At 38.6% G+C, this 18,815-nt stretch overlaps 1 protein-coding gene and 1 non-coding gene across 5 annotated transcripts in view; one reads left to right on the plus strand and one right to left on the minus strand.

Annotated features, from left to right (window-relative positions):
• Positions 1 to 18,815, plus strand: part of DDI2 (DNA damage inducible 1 homolog 2) — a 42,155-nt gene that overhangs the window by 14,973 nt on the left and 8,367 nt on the right. The window contains exons 5-9 of one of the 4 annotated variants that reach the window (XM_020873668.2): positions 1,789 to 1,916; positions 5,000 to 5,128; positions 11,616 to 11,719; positions 14,219 to 14,408; positions 16,586 to 16,648. In XM_020873668.2, the coding sequence (XP_020729327.1) occupies positions 1,789 to 1,916; positions 5,000 to 5,128; positions 11,616 to 11,719; positions 14,219 to 14,408; positions 16,586 to 16,602 (568 nt within the window). In that variant the 3' untranslated portion in view covers positions 16,603 to 16,648. The other 3 variants (XM_020873662.2, XM_020873666.2, XM_020873665.2) reach the window with 3 other exon arrangements.
• LOC139037563 (U6 spliceosomal RNA) lies at positions 13,276 to 13,379 on the minus strand. The gene has a single exon (XR_011490449.1). It is a non-coding gene; the product is annotated as a U6 spliceosomal RNA (small nuclear RNA).

The raw sequence follows: 18,815 nt of genomic DNA on the forward strand, positions 1-18,815 counted from the left end.
TGCACTATACAGCAGGTTTCCAGCAGGTTCCCACTAGCTGTATGTTTTACACAGGTGTCAATCCCATGTCCCAGTTCCTCCCACCCTCCCTTTCCCCCACTGTGTCCACATGTTCATTCTCTACATCTGTGTCTCTGTTCTTGCCCTGCAAATAGGTTCATCTGTACCATTTTTCTGAATTTCACATATATGTATTAATAAGACAATAAATTTAGTTATGTGACCTAGGAGAAAAGCTATGTAACTGTATTAAATGCCTATGGCAGTTTAATTTGGTATGCCACACCAGTGGTTACACAGGGAACATGTACATTGAGGTATATAGTAGCTTTCCTATTTGCCTGACTAAAAAAGTTTACTTTGACTTTCTGAGAAGTTTAATATTTTATTACAGACTGTCTGGTAAAACCGTCAGTGCAGTTAAGCAAGAGTATTATTTCAAAAGGGACAAGCGCTGCAGTCTAGAATGTGCATGCATGCTCAGTCACTTAGTCGAGTCCGACTCGTGTGACCACATGGACTATGCCTGCCAGGCTCTTCTGTCCGTGGGATTCCCCAGGCAAGAATACTGGAGCGAGTTGCTGTTTCCTCCTCCAGGGGATCTTCCCTACCCAAGGATCGAACCCTTGTCTCCGGTGGCTTATGCATTGGCTGGTGTTTTCTTTACCACTGAGCCCCCTGGGAAGCACAGTCAAGAATAGAGGTCAGCAAACTTTTTTCCATGAGGAGACAGATAGTAAGTATTTTAGGCTTTGCAACCCGTGCACTCTCTTGTCAGGAGCACGCAGTTCTGCTAGTGCAGTATGAAAGGAGATGTGTATGGTAAGACAGTATGTAAATGAATAGTGTGATTGTGTTCCCACAAAGACAGTAGGCTGGGAACTTGCCTGGTGGTCCAGTGGTTAAGACTTCGCCTTCCCATACAGGTGTGTAGTTTCAGTCCCTGGTTAGGAAGCTAAGATCCCACATGCCTCAGGGTCAAAAAAACAAAACATAAAACAGGAAATGTTGTAGCAAATTCAATTTAAAAAAAAATGATCCAAATCAAAAAACTTAAAAAAAAAAAAAGAGTTAGAAATGAAGACCTTAGATGTTAGAGTAAGCTGGAACTCCTTCTTATTTGCTTTTCTCATGTTAGAATACATTCCATTTTTGAAGAAATGTTTTGATGGACTGGGTGAAATATGATTTATATAGCTGTGTATAGTTTTCTAACAGGTAGCCAAGTAGGTAGATGTTTTTGAGCATCTGCCCTTAGCATTGTATGCTAGATACCTCTCAGCAGTCCTACAATAGAAATCACTGTCCTCATTTCACAGATTAGAAACCTAGACTTGGAAATTAAGCAGATGCAATTCAAGCAGTTGAAACACCTGTATATTATATTTGTAAACTATTTTTAATGCAGTGGATGTAGGAAATGTAGCCAGATGCCCAGTAAACCCTCAGCTTAAATTGGAACATTGGTAAAATTCTAACCTACAGGATGAAGCAGGTTGTGACCCTTGCTTACCAGTTTATTTTCCTGTTTCTGAACTTGTAAAGGGAACAAATTTGTTTTTACATGAAGGTAATTTGTATGCCTTTAGATTTTCTGCCAATGATGTATCTCACTTCCTCCTACTAGATCACATATTTCAGGGTAAAGCACCAATTGTCATTTTCATGACTGAGCCGCTATAGTTGGAGCATATGATATGTACAAGTGTTTTTAATACTGTGACTTTGAAACAGATTTGTCTTCATGGAAACAGTACAATTAGTATACCTGGTTTTGATTTGTTACAGGCAACAGAACATTGAGGAAAACATGACAATAGCCATGGAAGAGGCTCCGGAAAGTTTTGGCCAAGTAGTGATGCTTTATATTAACTGCAAAGTGAATGGACATCCTGTGAAAGCCTTTGTTGACTCAGGTGCCATCTCTGTCTTTTGTTTCTTTGTCTCTACATCCAGCATTCTGATCTGACGCAGGGAGAAGGGGAGACTGGTGTCTGTATTCCTTTGGATACCTAACTAACAAACCCAAGGGCTTTTGTTTCACTTGCCAATTTTTTCTTTGTAGTAGGTTTCTCTTTAAATATTGCTTAACCAGTTTTGTAATTTGCAATGTCTTCTTTATCTTCTTACCTTCCTGTACTTGGCATCCTAATTTGTAGGATGCTTCTGTAAAATATTGGAGAGTAGCTGGGTTTAAAATAAGGAACTATAAGGAAGTGTGCAGAGGTCAAGCAGATATTTGAGCTTAGTCTGTGTGCCAACACTTTACTGTGAGCTGTGAGGAATGTAAGGGTATATGGGGCATGGCTCTTGACCTTAAAGAACTTAATAGCCACGTCAGGAGTGAGGAGTTCCCCACTTGAGGATTCAGATACTGCCTGTACTAATTGGCACCTTTTCTCTCAGTAACAATTCACTGCTTTTTAGTAAGACCACACAGAGCATCACCATGTGTGTGTCAGGTGGTCTTCTGCCCTCATTCCAGGTATCTCACTTGAGGCAGTGAGTTAGGGTATGTTCCTAGCATAGTAAAAACCCCTGCTCAAGTAGGTTTTCCTCCACGTGTTCATCCACAAAATACCTGAACGCGTGCTAGGTTTCAGGTGTATACCTTCCTGGGAGGAGTGAATCTGCTGATTATTCAATTTTTAAAATGTTTATGAAGTGCTGAATGCTTGGGAGTAAGACCGGAGTTTCATAGGCCTCCTACGAGTGAGAGACAAATTCCTAAGAGGCTCTGAGATAACACTTGGCATTTATTGAGCCCCTACGATGTGCCAAGCAACATGCTGGGTGCTTAATGTATATCATCTTCCATTTTGTTTAATCCTCTTATTACGCCTATGAACTATGTTTTGTTACCTCTATTTTACAGATGAGGAAACTTGTAGACATAGACAGGCAAAGCCAGTCTTCCAGGTGTACACAGTTCATGAGTAGTAGGCTTTGGGTAACACCCCAGATCTACCTGAAGCCAGAACTCTAAACCACTGTGTAAAAATCGAGTGCATCTTGGATGAACATAAAGACCACATTCTCACTCTGACTGGGGTGCTCAGGTGTTGACTTGAGCCTTGAGAAAAGGCAGGAGAGCGGTGCAAGGGACCCTTGTCATTTTGGATTTGCAGACTTTACATCAGTAACTAGCTTTTGTGGAGTGAAGAAGGAAGAAAAAGAATAGCCTTCCTAAAATCCCTTTTCCTTCATTATTTCTGGACCTTTGTGATGCTAACATTCCTCGAATGCCAAAGAACTTTTTAAGTGCCCATAAACTGTAAGTTATCTTGAGTAATATGAACAGAAAGTGTTGGAATTGAGTGAGAGGAGAGATCACTGGGAAAGGACAGTCAGCTGGGAAGGTGGGTCTTGAGCTGGGCCTTAAAGCATCAGTGGAATTCAAAGGAAGTGAAAGGAGAGGAGAGGGTACTGTACAGGAGGGTCAGAGTAAGTAAGAGGCAAAGGAGACACATTCCTCCTGGTAACATGGAAGCTTTAGGAGTCAGGATGTAAGGCTGGTGTCTGAATCTGTCCAGGCTGCTGTGACAGATACTGTAGACTGGGTGGCTTGTAAATAACACCGATTTATATCTCAATTCTGGAGGCTGAGAGGTTTGGCTGGCAGATATCGTGCCTGATTCCTAGTTCATAGATGACCATCTTCTCCCTGTGTCTTCACATGGCGGAAGGGGACGAGGGAGCTCTCTGGGGGCTCCTTTATAAAGGCACTAAATCCCATTAATGAGGACGCCACACTCATGACCTAATCACCTCCCAAAGCCCCACTTTCTAATATGGTCACATTGGGATTAGGTTTTAACATGAGTTTTGGAAGAACACATTCAGTCTGTAGCAGCTCGAAATAATTGGACCAGGGTAAGGTGGGATCTAAGGCTGTGGTGATGTGGTTTAAAGCTGATGTTTTAAAAATCTTTGAGCAGATGAAAAAGTGATCTGAAGGAGGTAGTATTTTAAGAAGATTGAAGGAAGTGACAGTTCTGGAGTATTCTATAGCCCTCAGGATCAGAACTATTTCCTTGCTTTAAATTACACCCTCACAGAGTGATTTGGAAACCAGAGAAATTGTCCACTAGCTAGAGAGCTAGAGTGTGAGCTAGGGTGATGGCTATGGTTAGAAGCAGAAAGGTCAGAAATTGCCCAGAATTTGTTAACAGTTTGTAACTCTCAGTTTGAGAGTGGGGAGAAGACTGTAAGAAGACGGGTTGAAAGTGAACAGTGCCTGTGTTTTATGGTCATAAGAAAAAGAATTCCATTGGCAAGGAGAGAAATCCAAAGAGAGAATTATTTGGGGAGAAAGAGTATTATACCTAGTGGTTTTGTGAAAGACAGGTCCACCACTCAGGGAGGTAGAACCAGGTTCTCTGGGAGAGATTAGGACTCTAGAGAAAGATGAGAGAAGTGTCTGTGTTCTGCTCAGGCTCACTCCAGCCTCCAGCTGTGTGGGTGAGTGTATAGCCAGGAGAGAAGAGAAAAGGCCTCAGTGACCTCTTCCTCGTGGGAAAGAGGGTCTAATTGTTGGAGCAGAGAATGGAGACTTGATGAGAGATTACATGATTTATTTTTTAACTGGTCAATTAGAGTGTCCCAGAGTTTGAAATAAAAATAACTTGGTAAGATGTTTAGAGATACTCAGTGAAAACTGATCCAAGCAGCCAGTGCTTGAGTGTTTCCATCTGTAGACATAGTCTGACTTTTTGGAAATCCTTTCCAAGTAGTTTTTGGTTTCTATTTTTAAAGTTTAAAAATGTCATATAATTATTATATTTAAACAATACTATTTCCCTCAACAGCAAGTTTCCACACCATGTTTCAGATGACGGTGTGAAACTGAAAGTTGAACTAAGTGTGGCACGAAGCCTGCTAGGTAGGAAGAATTTCATACTGACAGAAGCCTGGGAGTAGACTTGCTTTCTGCCCTCTTCTTAGTGCTGCACTTTTTCATCTTCCCACACATGAGGATTTGGTTCTCCCCCTCCTCCAGGTGCCCAGATGACTATTATGAGCCAAGCTTGTGCAGAAAGGTGTAACATAATGAGGCTGGTAGACCGCCGGTGGGCAGGAATCGCGAAAGGAGTGGGCACTCAGAAGATCATTGGAAGGGTACATCTAGGTGAGTGAGGGGTGCTGGGGGTCTTCGTAGAGTGGTAGACTGTAAAAATTCCTTTTGGACATGGGCATCCGATCCAGCACGCCTAATCCTTAGAAATTTTAAATTCTGTTTGTTATCCGAATTATACATGTACCATCAGTTCAGCTGGTTACAAAAAAGAAACCACTAGTCCCCTATGTACTTCTTTTATTTCCTGCTCTTCAGAGATAATCCCTTTCCACTGTTTTCGCTGATTTCTTTCCGTGCTTACCTCCATGTTTCTAAATAATATGATTTCAGTGCTATACTGACATGACTATGTAAGTACCATTCAGAGCTAAGCCATTTAATTGAAAAAGATTGTTTCTCCTTTCATGTTTAGTGTATTTTCTCAGAATTAGTAGTTGTGCTGCCTGTGTGTGTGTGTCATTGGTTTTTTTTATGTGTTACTCATCCCTATACACTTATTCGTGTGTACATCTCCTTTATACATGTCATCCTATTGAAGAGGTTTCTTTCAACCTAGCCTGGTGGTTCAGGGCTGTTTCATAGCTGCTGTTTTGGAATCTGGGTCCTGAAGGGTGCCTTTTGCTTCAGTCTTAATGCTGGATAATATGGATCCCATACTTTTTTCTTTTTGGCACACCTCAGTTTATTAAAGTACATCTTCCAGTAACTCCCTGAGAAAAAGTGCACAGGAATAAAGTGGGTCCTTAAATATCAGAACATTATCTTTCTTTCTCTACATTCTACCAGGCTAAGTTGAAAGTCACTTTGCTTCATGATTTTTATCAGTGTTGCTTTGGAGAAGCTGGCTGCTATTCTAACTCTTGATCATCTACGCGTGAGATTTCTCTTCCCTTTCTGAAGCTTATAGATCTTCTCTTTGACCTCACTCTTTTAAAATTTCACAACCATGTACTTGGGTGTAGATCTCTTTTCATCTACTGTGCTAGATAACCTTTCAGTCTGGAAAAATGGTTCTGATAATGATTTCCTCCCCTCTGGGATGTCTGATTCAAGTAGAATAATCTACTGTCATGGACTTGTCCTCTAGTTTTATTTTCTTTCATTGTGTTCGGGGAAAGAAAACAAGATTTCTTCAACTTTGCCTTCTAACCTTTATGTTTGGTATAATTTTCTTTCACGTTAGATGTTTTTTTCAAATCTCTGGTGATCCTTGGCATCTGCTCATATTGAAGAATGAGACACCAGAAGGCTGTTTGGAAGATTAGTTGGGTGGGCAGCCCTGGTGATTGTGGGTAATCTGTAAGTTGGGATGGAGAAAAAGGCTAGTCTCAGTAAGCTCCCACTTAACCCGCCCCCTCCCCACCCACCTCAGTTTTCAGTTTGGTGCTTGAGGTATCTCTGTCTTCCTTTATGCCCACCTCTATTACAAGAGCCTCTGGTTCACCCTCTTAAGAAAATAAACCTGCAGTCCACTATTGAGGGGAGGTGAGTAGTCACCTGGCTGAGCAGAGTGTGGGGGGTGGGGGGGCCAAGGTCCATCTGGACTGTCGCAAGATCTGCAGCCGGTGCTCCTGCTTGGGGCTCACTCCACCCCTGGTGGCAGAGGTATTTGTTTCAACCAGCTCATCAGCTTCTTGAGAGTTCTGTGATGTTAGAAAGGGTTGCTTCTTAGTTTCTTACTGTCATCTGCTTTCTAGTTCCAAAATTGTGTTTCAGTTGTCTCTCCCATTATTTTTGGCTTAAGAGATTTGTGCCTTTAAAAAGAAAAAAAAAATGACTTTTTATTGTGGCTTTTTTTAGGAGTAAATTGAGTTAAGTAAGTTGTGTTCAGTCCTTTGTCTTTAATCAGAATTGTTCTTTTTGTGTTGTTTATTTCTTTTCGTTATCCATGTAAATGCTCATTATAGAGAATTTCAAAGCGTAGATGTGAAAAGAAGTGAAAAATAATTCTTTTAGGTGAGACTCAGTAGGAGCATCCAGACATAACCCTTTCTGGTATCTTATTCTTGTAAAAGGTGATCATGTAATATGTAGAATTTTATACTTCCTTTTTAGAAAAAGTAGCATTTCCCAAATGCCAGTATAAATTTCATAAGCATCGTTTAAATAAATGCATAGCATTCTGTTGTATGGGTTTAGTGGTCAATCTTTGGAGTATATTTTTCCCCTAATATTTTGTCATCATAACATGGACATGCATTTATGTCTAGTGTTGATCCCCCCCGACCCCCTCAGTGAAACTACTAAATTCAAGATTGTGAATACCTTTTAAGGCTCTTGATGTCGTTAAATGTTACCAATTTACTGGTTTCTCCAGCACTGATTGAATATTCATCTTAATATCTTTATACAATCAAGTATTATTAGTTTTTGTAGATAAACAACTGATTTTTCACTTTAACTGTAAGTATACTTTTCTTTCATTGCAAGTGATAGTTTTTCTACCCTTTCTCCTCTTCATATTTTTCTTTCATTTTTCCTATTTTAATATATTTGTCTGATAGTCTCCATGTTTTCTATTATTGATTTCTGTAGAATAAGGATAGTTTAATACCTTATTCTTATATACTTTCTTACACACAGTAGGACTAAAATTGGGGGAGAATACCACAAACCAGTTGCTTCAGAGTCTGAATTCTTACTGTTTTTATGGTTTTTAGTGAGAAGATAATAGGGGACAAAATAAGTACCAGTCCCTTGTGTCCTTTTGGTTGGAGAACTTGTACCATTTTGCAACTTTGGCCATGATAGGTGTCAAGAAAACCTTATAACAATAAGGAAGTCTAAATAAAGGAAAGATACAACATGGACAGGAAAGTTCAATGTGTTGAAGGTGCTACTTTTCCCACATTTGTCAACAGAAACATTGGAATACATTCAAAACTCCAGTAAATTGTTCTTTTGTGTGTGTGTGTGTGAGACTTAATGTGTTAATTTTAAATTTTATGTAGGCCCTTTGTGGTAGGAGTAGTCAAGATACACTGGAATAACTTCCTCTACTAGATATCATTATTATATCTAGTATTATTATTTAACTTATATGTGGAGTACCTCATGAAATGCTGGGCTGGATGAAGCACAAGCTGGAATCCAGATTCCCAGGAGAAATGCCAATAATTTTAGTCGTATATGCAAATGATACAATCCTAATGTTAGAAAACGAAGTGGAACTAAAGAGCCTCTTGACGAAAGTGAAAGAGGTGTGTGAAAAGGCTGGCTTAAAGCTCAACATTCAAAAAAAGAAGATCTTGGCATCCGGTCCCATCACTTCATGGCAAATAGATGGGGAGACAATGAGAGACTTAATTTTCTTGGGCTCCAAAATCACTGCAGATGGTGACTACAGCCTTGAAATTAAAAGACACTTGCTCCTTGGAAGAAAAACTGTGACAAACCTAGACAGCATATTAAAAAGGAGAGAGATTACTTTGCTGACAAAGGTCCATCTAGTCAAATCTGTGGTTTTTCCAGTAGTCATGTATGGATGTGAGAGTTGGACCATAAAGAAGGCTGAGCACCGAAGAATTGTTACTTTTGAATTGTGGTGTTGGAGAAGACTCTGGAGAGTCCCTTGGACTGCAAGGAGATCCAACCAGTCAACCCTACAGGAAATCCTCAATATTCATTGGAAGGACTGATGCTGAAGCTGGAGCTCCAATACTCTGGCATCCAATACTCTCACCTGACGTGAAGAGCTGACTCATTAGAAAAGACCCTGATGCTGGGAAAGATTGAAGGCAGGAGAAGGGACAACAGAGGATGAGATGGTTGGACGGCATCACCGACATAATGGACATGAGTTTGAGTAAGTTCCAGGAGATAGTGAAGGACAGGGAAGCCTGGCATGTTGCAGTCATGGGGTCACAAAGAGTCGGACATGACTGAGCGACTGAACGAACAGCTAGATATCAAGACTGAAAGACTAGAACAGGAATAGACCCATGCTTATGTGAACCTTGATAAATGACAGGAAATCTTATGGAGTGGTGGGGAGGTGTTGGGAAATGTGCTTGAAGAATTGGGGATCTGTATGGAAAAAGGGACAATTGACAGTTGGACCCTGTCTCACATAACATACAAAAGTCAACTCAAGGTTGACTAAAGGCCTGGTTGTGTGAGGCAACATCAGAGTTTTTAGAGGAAAATATAGGGGAATGTCTTATGTAGGGAAGGGTTTCTTTAAAAGATAAGGAAATTATTTGATAAATATAGCCAATTAAGATTAAGAACTTTTCATCAAATACAGTGAAAGTGAACAAACTAGGAAAGAACTTAGTAACATATGTAACTAATAAAAGATTCATATTTAGAATTATGCATATTCTGTGTGTCTATATATCCTCCAACTCAGTGAGACTGGTATTTAAAAAATTACAGAAACATTTGAACAAGCACTTTAAGAGGAAACTCAGATGGTTAGTAAGTGTGTAAAAATTGCTTTATCTCATTAATCAGGGAAATAGAGAATTACTTGCCATATTTTAGATCGAATAATATTGAGTGTTGGGAGAAGGTGGAATGGTGGCACCTTTCCAAAAACCACTGGAAACATTTTGGAAAATAATTCAATATCAAGTAGAGCTGAGCCTAATATATCCCCTAAAGTCCTTTATGTTTTTAGAGTATACCATTGAGACGCTCATGGCATGCCAGGAGATAAGCACAAGAATACTTAGGTTAGCATTGCTTGCAGCAGCAGAAACTGGAAGCAGCCTGGCAATTCCATAGCACCAAAATGGATAAATCAGTGGTAGTGTCTTAGACATTACAGTGCTTTCTCTTGCTTACTCTTACTTACTCTTAGAGGTGGGGTAAGTGAAAGAAATAGTCACATGCATCCCCAGGAATAAAATATCTCAAAATATCTTGAGAAGCAAGTCATAGTTTAAAACCACAAAACTAACCAAAATGTTGCTTAGACATCATACAAAATAGAAATATTAAAAAGAAAAAGCAGTGAATGTTTAGCATAAAAACCAGGATAGTTGGAAGGGTTGGAGGAGGAAAAGACTAGGCTGTGAACTTCTTAGTTTTCTGTTTCTCAACCTGGGAAGTAGATGCATAGGTATTTGTTTTATTATGCTTTATACCATATATATATATATATATATGTATCTCGCATACTTTTCTGTTCATAAGATATGTGTACACATATCTTAAATGTGTACACATATCTTAGTTGCTCAGTTGTGTTCAACTCTCTGTGACTCTCTGGACTGTAGCCCATCAGGCTCTTCTGTCTATGGAATTTTCCAGGCAAGAATATTGGAGTGGGTTGTCATTTCCTCCTCCAGGGGATCTTCCCAACCCAGGGATAGAATCCACATCTCTTTGCATTGACAGAGCGATTCTTTACTACTGAGCCACCTGGGTTTCCCAAGATACAGTTAATGGCAAAGTAATTTTCTTAAAAGATCTTATATATAAAATATGAGGAGTAATTGAGGGATGGAGGCAATGCAGGAGACTTCAAGCAAAGAAACTTGACTATAACAAGCAGTAGTAAAATTGGAGGAATTTGTCTTGGTCTTTTTTCTTTTTAAAGATAGATTTATTGATTGATTATGGCTGCCCTAGATCTCTGTTGCTGTTTGCAGGCTTTCTTTAGCTGCGGCAAATGGGGGCTACTCTCTAGTTGTGGTCCATAGGCTTCTCATGGCGGTGGTTTCTCTTGTTGTGGAGCACAGGCTTAAGGCATGCAGGCTTCAGTAGTTACAGCTCTTCTTTTCCTTAAAAAAAATTTTTTTCTAACTTTAAACTTTTTATTTTGTATTGAGGTATAGCCAATTAACAATGTTGTGGTAGTTTCAGGTGAACAGCGAAGGAACTCAGCCATACATATACATGTATCTAGTCTCCCCCAAACCTGCCTCCCATCCAGGTTGGCACATAACATTTGAATGGAGTTCCATGTGCTGTACAGTAGATCCTTGTTGGTTATTGATTTTAAATATAGCAGTGTGTACATGACCTTACCAAACTCCCTGACTATATCCCTCCCGGCAACCATGAGGTTGTTTTCTAAGTCTGTCAGTCTCTCTATGTTTGTAAGTTTATTTGTATCATTTCTTTTTAGATTCCACATGTAAGAAATGTCATAGAGTATTTCTCCTCTGTCTGACTTACTTACTCAGTAGACTCCCTAGGTCCATCCATGTTGCTGCAAATGGCATTATTTCATTCTTTTTAATAACTGAGTAATATTCTATTTTATATATGTACTACATCTTCTTTATCCATCTTTTTTTAAATTCTTAATGCCAGCTTTCCTCACCAGATGAACATGTATCCTAAAGGTATCACATATCAAGCCAGGTTTTGTGAGTATTGTTTCTGCCCAATCCACTTTATGAGCTGATGCCTTCACTGTTTTTTAACCAGATTATTTGTCTTACTGAATTTTCATACTTTACTCACTTGTTTGAGTGCTTTGGCTTGGCTTTGACTGATTGCAGGAAGAAAAGCACAGAATGATAGATGGATTTCTAAACTTTGCCTTGAAAAAATGATAACCTTTTCCTTTCTTTATGTGCTTTAGCTCAGGTTCAAATTGAAGGTGATTTCCTGGCGTGTTCCTTCTCCATACTTGAGGAACAGCCCATGGACATGCTTCTGGGACTGGATATGTTGAAACGGCATCAGGTAATTAAAGAGTTTCACTTTGTTTTCACATTGGCTTTTTGTGACTTACATGGTTATTACTGCATATTCCCTTGGTTGTGTATACTGAAAAACTAAGAAGCATGACTTCAAACCTGGAAAGGTCCTTAATTGATGATATTGTCATACACAGTTTGAAATTACATATCAGTAGAAATAGAATCTTTTTGTGAAATCTTTCTGAATCTATTGAATCCTACCATCCGTTTTGAGACTATAGTGGACAGTTTGGTTCTCTTGTGTAAGTTTTAGCTTCTGAGTTGTTCAAAGTTGCTAAGTCATGTCCAGCTCTTTGCAACCACATGAACTCAACACTCCAGGCTCCTCTGTCCTCCACTACCTCCCAGAGATTGCTCAAATTCATGTCCATTGAGTCAGTAATGCTATCTAATCATCTCATCTTCAGTCACCCGTTTCTCCTTTTGCCTTCAGTCTTCCCCAGTATCACTGGAGGAGGAAATGGCAAACCACTCCAAGTTTCTTGCCACAAGAACCCCGTAAACAGCATGAAAAGGCAAAAAGTTTCTGAGTAGAACTCAAATAATTTTTTGATGGATTTGTAGGGCTATGAACATAATACACAATGATGATTTTACTGTGAGTTTAAGTTTAGTAAATCCTTAGTAGTTGAAAACAGTACTTGGGAAGAAAGGTATCGAGATTAAGGGAGAAGATTACATAAGATGTTGGAAATGGAAATGTTTGTTTAATACAGGAAGAATAATTTATAAATGTGTTAATTTGCAGTGGTTTTTATATTTCTACTCTGAAGCCTAATAATGTGTTGAAACAAACTCATTGAAGAAGGAATTAGTGTGCTCTTGGACAGTAAAAATTCACACAACAAGGTTTCATATCTTATCAATATTTTTATGTCACTAATGTTTTGTTAAGTTTTTTATTGCAGTGTAGTTGATTTACAGTGTGTGTTAGTTTCTGCTGTACAGCAAAGTGAGTCAGTTATACATATATCCATTCTTTTTTTATATAGGTTATTATGTAGGGTCCTATATAGGGCTTCCCTGGTGACTCAGAGGTTAAAGCATCTGCCTGCAATGCGGCAGACCTGGGTTTGATCCCTGGGTTGGGAAGATCCCCTGGAGAAGGAAATGGCAACCCACTCCAGTATTCTTGCCTGGAAAATCCCATGGACAGAGGAGCCTGGTGGGCTTTACTCCACGGGGTAGCAGAGTAAGAAACGACTGAGCGACTTCACATACAGGTTATCACAGAGTATGACTAGAGTTCCCTGTGCTACGCAGTAGGTTCTTCTTAGTTACCTGTTACATATACTGTAGTGTGTAATGTCAATTCCAGTCTCCCAATTCATCCTTCCCCCTTTCCTCCCTTGTTTTCTATGTCTGTGGCTAAGTTTCTATTTTATAAATAGGTTCATTTGTACCATATTTTTAGATTCCACATATACAGAATATCATATATTGTCTTTGTCTGATTTACTTCACTCAGTATGATGGTTCCTAGGTCCATCCATGTTGCTGTAAATGGCATTGTTTCATTCTGAGTAATATAAAGTAATATAAAAATAGGAATGCTTCACAAATTTGCATGTCATCCTTGCTCGGGCAATACTGATTTTCCCTGTATCATTCCAATTTTAGTATATGTGCTGCTAAAGTAGCACACTAATTTTCTTTTCTAAATGTTTAATATTAAATTCCCACTAAAATATATTGCAGAATAATCAAGCTGCAGAATTTTAAGTTGAAGGAATGAGTGAATTCATGTATAAATAAAATCCAGTTAAATCTATTCTATTTTCATTGCTAATCTTTCCCTTTTTCTTTATTTTTATTTTATTATATTTTTTAACTTCCCCTATTTTTAAGTCATGATATAGATTAGCAGTCTCCAGCTTTACAGATTCAAAACATATGTGTGTAACTGTCCTATACTAAGTAATTGTAAAAATATACTGAAAAGGAGGCTAGCATAAATATGAAATGCAGAATATTTTTTTGAAGTGCTTGCCTTGTCATCCATATATGACTTTTGAGACCATTAGTATAGACTTTAAATAGAAGCTGTACACTAAGCAAAAAGCAAAAGTGTGCAACTATAAAACTTGAGACATACCTTTTATATAGTTGTATATTTTTTTTTAAAAAGTCATTTATGTGTTTCTAAAAGGTGTGGCTTCGGATTATGCCTGGTAGTTTTCCAAATTTTTTGCAGTGAACAGATGCTACATTTAAATTCAGATGTGAACCATTTCTGTATTTGACAAATAAGTGTGAAGTATATCCAGTAGAGATTATTCTGCTATATAATTTAAATATTTTTAAAAATTCTAAATTAAAAGTGTCACGTAGATTAAGTAAAATCGGTTTTGTTTTGTTTTTTTGTTTTGAGTCATATCTGTCAATGTGGTTCTTTATGAATGGAGTTATGAAGTTCAGGGTCATAATTTTCCTGCATCATGTTTTTTCTGCTATCATCTATCTTTGGTTTCTTCTTTCTAAGTGTTCCATTGACCTCAAGAAGAACGTACTCGTGATCGGCACCACAGGCTCGAAGACCACCTTCCTTCCCGAGGGGGAGTTACCAGAGTGTGCCCGGTTGGCATATGGGGCCGGGCGAGATGAAGTACGGCCAGAGGAGATTGCAGACCAAGAACTGGCAGAAGCCCTTCAAAAATCCGTAGAGGATGCAGGTATTTGGAACAGCCGAGCTTGCAAGTAATACTCTAGTTATTGGTGGGTGAGCCAGGGAAGTTCGGGCCTCAAAGGGGAATAAGGACCAGTTCATAATCCATCTCATCACCCTGTTGTAGGTGTCTTCTTGTCTTCTTACTGCCTCCTCGCATCTCCGCGTACAATATAGGAAAGCCCCCGTGTTTCGGTAGATCCAGAGGCAGCTGTCCGTTGGTGTGTGCAGGGTACACTGGGGAGTTCTTTACTTTGCACGTTTTGGTGGGACTCATAAAGAGTCTTTCTTGTCTTTTTTTCTTTTCCTGAAGAAAATAATAACAGTAAGCAGACACTTCCTTTTGAGTTGAACATTTCCTGGAAATTTTCTTTTTTATTTCTTAGGCCCATTTACTTTGGAGGATGACATAGTGTCTGTAACTGAGCAACCCTAACTTTAATATCTACTGAAAGTACTTCCACCTAAGGCTTCCTCCTCCACCACCCGAGTCTCAGTTGTTGTAGCTTCTTTAAAGAACAAACCAAGTTTTCTGGGGTAAAAATGGAGGGATGCAGTTACGCTGAAATCTCACATCTGTGGATAAGATTTTTTCCCGTGTGTTACATATCAGTGACTCTGGGATATTTTCTAGAAGCTGAAGAGAAGTTTGAGTTATTTTAATGTCTTGAGCTGTAATTGTGCATTAGTGACTAGTATCACACATGGCATTTGCTGATAAAGTAAAATATATTAGAGCTGTAAGTTGAGGGAATAGCTTTCTCCTAAAGACCAAAGAAAAAAAGATAAGGGTTTTAACAAAAAGCAGCCAGATTTTGCCAGTGCATGTCGCTGGAGAACATCCAGTGATCTAACCTTGAGACTCTTTAGAGTAAGTGTGGTTGCAGGTGGAGCTTCCAAGATGGCTTTGTTCAGAATCTACTCCACCACAACCTTTTGACTCAGTTTACATATCAAATCAACTTGGATGGTGATTTAGTATTTTGTATGAAGGGGGGAATTTTGAGCAACCTGACAGATAATAGTTTTAACCTTACCTACAAGGCAAACTTGAAGGGTTTGACATACTTACTTAGAAGGTATTTGTGTTTTTGTTTATGTTTTTTTGTAACTTGTCATCTTAGTTATAATGCTATTTATTAATAAAATGAGCGTGTATTATCATTTTGTGAAACCTCTATTCTTTCCCCCCACAGTTTTGGTGCTTTCATTTGAGAAACACCAGCTGGCAGTAGCCGTGCTTTATAACCTACTAACCTCAGGCCCATTTACTTTGGAGGACGACATTGTGTCTGTGACTGAGCAACCCCTAACTTTAATATAACCGTTACCCTCTTTGAGTAATTATTTTCTTTTAATAAAAAGTTTTGGAGATTAAAATAGAAACCACAGATGTTTTCAGCCATAGTGAAGGGGGTATACCAGTTTTAAAGGATTAGAAGGAAATGGCTCTCTACCTGAGTGATGACCTTTTGTTACTGAAAGTATATAGCTTGTGCTAATTTTTGTAATGTTTAAATTGTGAGATAATTCTTCAATATCATATTGTATTTGTTTGGAACATCAGCATCCTACTGTTATTCAGAATCACCTAACTGTGAACATAGTAGATGACGTATTTTTCCCTAAAAACTGTCTCTTTGGTGTGGATACTCCATAGCAGGATATCTTTATCTTTTCTGTTGATTAAAAAATAATTTAAAAATACTAATTCAGAGTATTTGAAAAAATAAAGAAGTTAAGCCAGGATAGGTAATCAGGTTTGGATTATTTTTCTTCTAAAAATAAATCTCAACTGAGAAAGAAATGTTGAAAGTTACTATCAAGTGTGTTCACTCCTTTTTACTCCATAAGATTTTCATATCATGTAATTCCATCTATGGATCTACTTTTTTCATCTCTTTCACATGTTTGCCCATGAATTCTCTGTGTAGGTGTGGAAAATTAATTTCTTCCCAAGTTCTGTTGAAAATCTGTTGAAGTTGACATATTGCTTTATGTATTGTGAGAGAATTAGAGCAACTAGCAAATCTTTTTGATGTTCAAACTACAAGAACATTCCCCCACCTTGCCTCTGCAGTTCCTGATCTTAAAGATGGCAAAGGAATGGAAACTGTAACCCTGCATGCTGTGTGGTTTGCGTTGTTAACCCAAGTTTGCTTGTCTGTTTCCTAATTCAAACAGAGCGTCAGAAGCCATGATGCATGTAGTGTGTGTGTACTGCAGCTGGAGTGGGCCCCAGACCAGGTATTTATAGACACCACATTAAGCCTTCCACCCAGTCGTCGTCTGTGGTCTGAAAGTCTTTGTATCCACAGCAGTTCTAAAATTTAGCTTCTGTCATTCACCAGTTCACCTTGTTTAATCTGGTTACAACTAGCCTGTATGTATATATATATATATTTGTATGTTGGCATCCATATGTATCTAAGCACAATTTACCATTTAAAATTTTATCAGTTATTAGAAAGTCCACAGGGGAAAAAATCCCAGTGAAAACAGATGACCATTGTGAATATCAATCAAGAATATCAGCATCATAGCACTTTCTTGTTGAAGATAACCACGTTGTTAGGAATTTCATAAGTCCCTTTCTTTTGAAAAACTGGAAGTGTGTTTTTCACATTACTACACACAAGTCCCATCATTATTCAGGGGCAGCGTTTTCATCCTATTGAGGAAGAAATGGAAGCTTAGACCAGGTGACTTGGCCAGGGTCACAGAGTCAGTAACACAGGCAGGACTGAAGTTTAATCTTCTAACAAGAGCTAAAACTTGACTTTTCCCTCTCTCCCTAGCCTGACAGTTTTTCCACAGGAGGCACTCTGCTTCCATTTCCCTGTAGCATAAATATAATAAATGTCAGCCTGAGTATACTGACTGATTTATTAAAAGGAAGAAAGGCAGTCTTTTTAGACTGTCAACCTAGGAATGTATAGGGGTTTGCAGGCTGGTTGTAATTAGATACGTAGCATTTAATTGCTTCTTTCTTTCATTTTCCTCATAAGGATGGGTTAAAACAGGCATTATTATTAATGTCCATTGTCCTCATCCTCTTCTGATGTCCTGTAGTACTGACCTCGTCCTCCCCTACATTTGGGACTTAGGCCAGTGAAACTTAACCATCTCAGCTACAGGAGGACTATATGCTGCCTTAATAGTGAGTACGGAATGCACTGAGGTTGGTTCACCTTCGCCTCACCCAGTTATTATAACTGACATACCATTGCCAAAGGCCATTACCTTCGCCCACCTCTCCACTGCTGACATGGACATTTCACTACAGTGCATCTTTCTGTTCCCATTAACTGAAAATTGAACCTCTTTCAGAGTTAGCTGTCCAGATTGATAAATAAAACTATTTATAGTGTTTACAGACTCTAATGAATATATTTTGCACTGAAATACATGCTGTTCTTCTGTTTACCCCTAAACTATAAGAAAGATTGTTTCACAAGAAGTCAGTAACTTCCTGACAGAGTGTTTTATCGTTTCATGTTGTTAACCTAGGTTGGACTAGAACGATTTAGAGTCCCTAAATCATAACTGCATTGCTTCATGACTTCTAAGGCACAGTTAATATGAAGCATTTGAGTGGCACCTGTCCTAACAGTTTGTATTGTGATGTCATTTTTGTTACCAGCCTTTGACTTTTTATTAATGTGTAATAATTGCATGGAGGTCAGTTTTTAGTTGGATGGATTAGTATCAGAAGGAGAATTGGAACTGAAGTTTAATGACATCATGATGTTTGTGTAGAGGTGTGGTATTTAATCCTTCCATCTTTTATGAATGGTCAGTAAGTTGCAGTGAATCTAAATTGTTATTGCCTATTGGAAAATTTATGAACTATATCCCTCCTCTCCTCCTATTTCCCTGCCCTTAAAGTAGGAAATGTTCTTTCCTAGTTATACTGTGTTAATTCGATCAAGTAACAGATAGTCCAGAGTTGCGTTGTTTGGTAAGATAATAATTGAGATTTAGTCTGTTTGATCTTTACCTTTATTTTTGTTCTAAGTCAAACTCACACCGTTTTTGAAATGTTCGGTTAGAAATAGAATGTTTGCTTCTCTGTCTTCTGGATGTCCCTAAGTAGTATCACATTGTTATTTCTGAGACATAAATCCCAGATATACTTGATTTTAGACTTCTCAGGGTCCACATTTGACACACTGCAGTGAATTGGCAGGAGAATCTTCCTAGCACCGAAATCCGCAAGATTATATTGTGCGTTTAAGAATCACATTCAAAGAAAAAAAGAACCACCTGCGTAACTTACTGAATATAGAGACTCCTAGGTTTATTCCTCAGAATAGTGTCCTACAGTCTGCATGCTTAGCAAGCTTCCAGGTGGTTTGAGGGCAAGTGGTAGAGAGAACACACTTGGAGAAAGTATTTTGGAGTTCTAAACCCA

This window comes from Odocoileus virginianus, chromosome 11 (assembly GCF_023699985.2).
Source record: "Odocoileus virginianus isolate 20LAN1187 ecotype Illinois chromosome 11, Ovbor_1.2, whole genome shotgun sequence".
NCBI classification, from domain to species: Eukaryota; Metazoa; Chordata; class Mammalia; order Artiodactyla; family Cervidae; genus Odocoileus; species Odocoileus virginianus.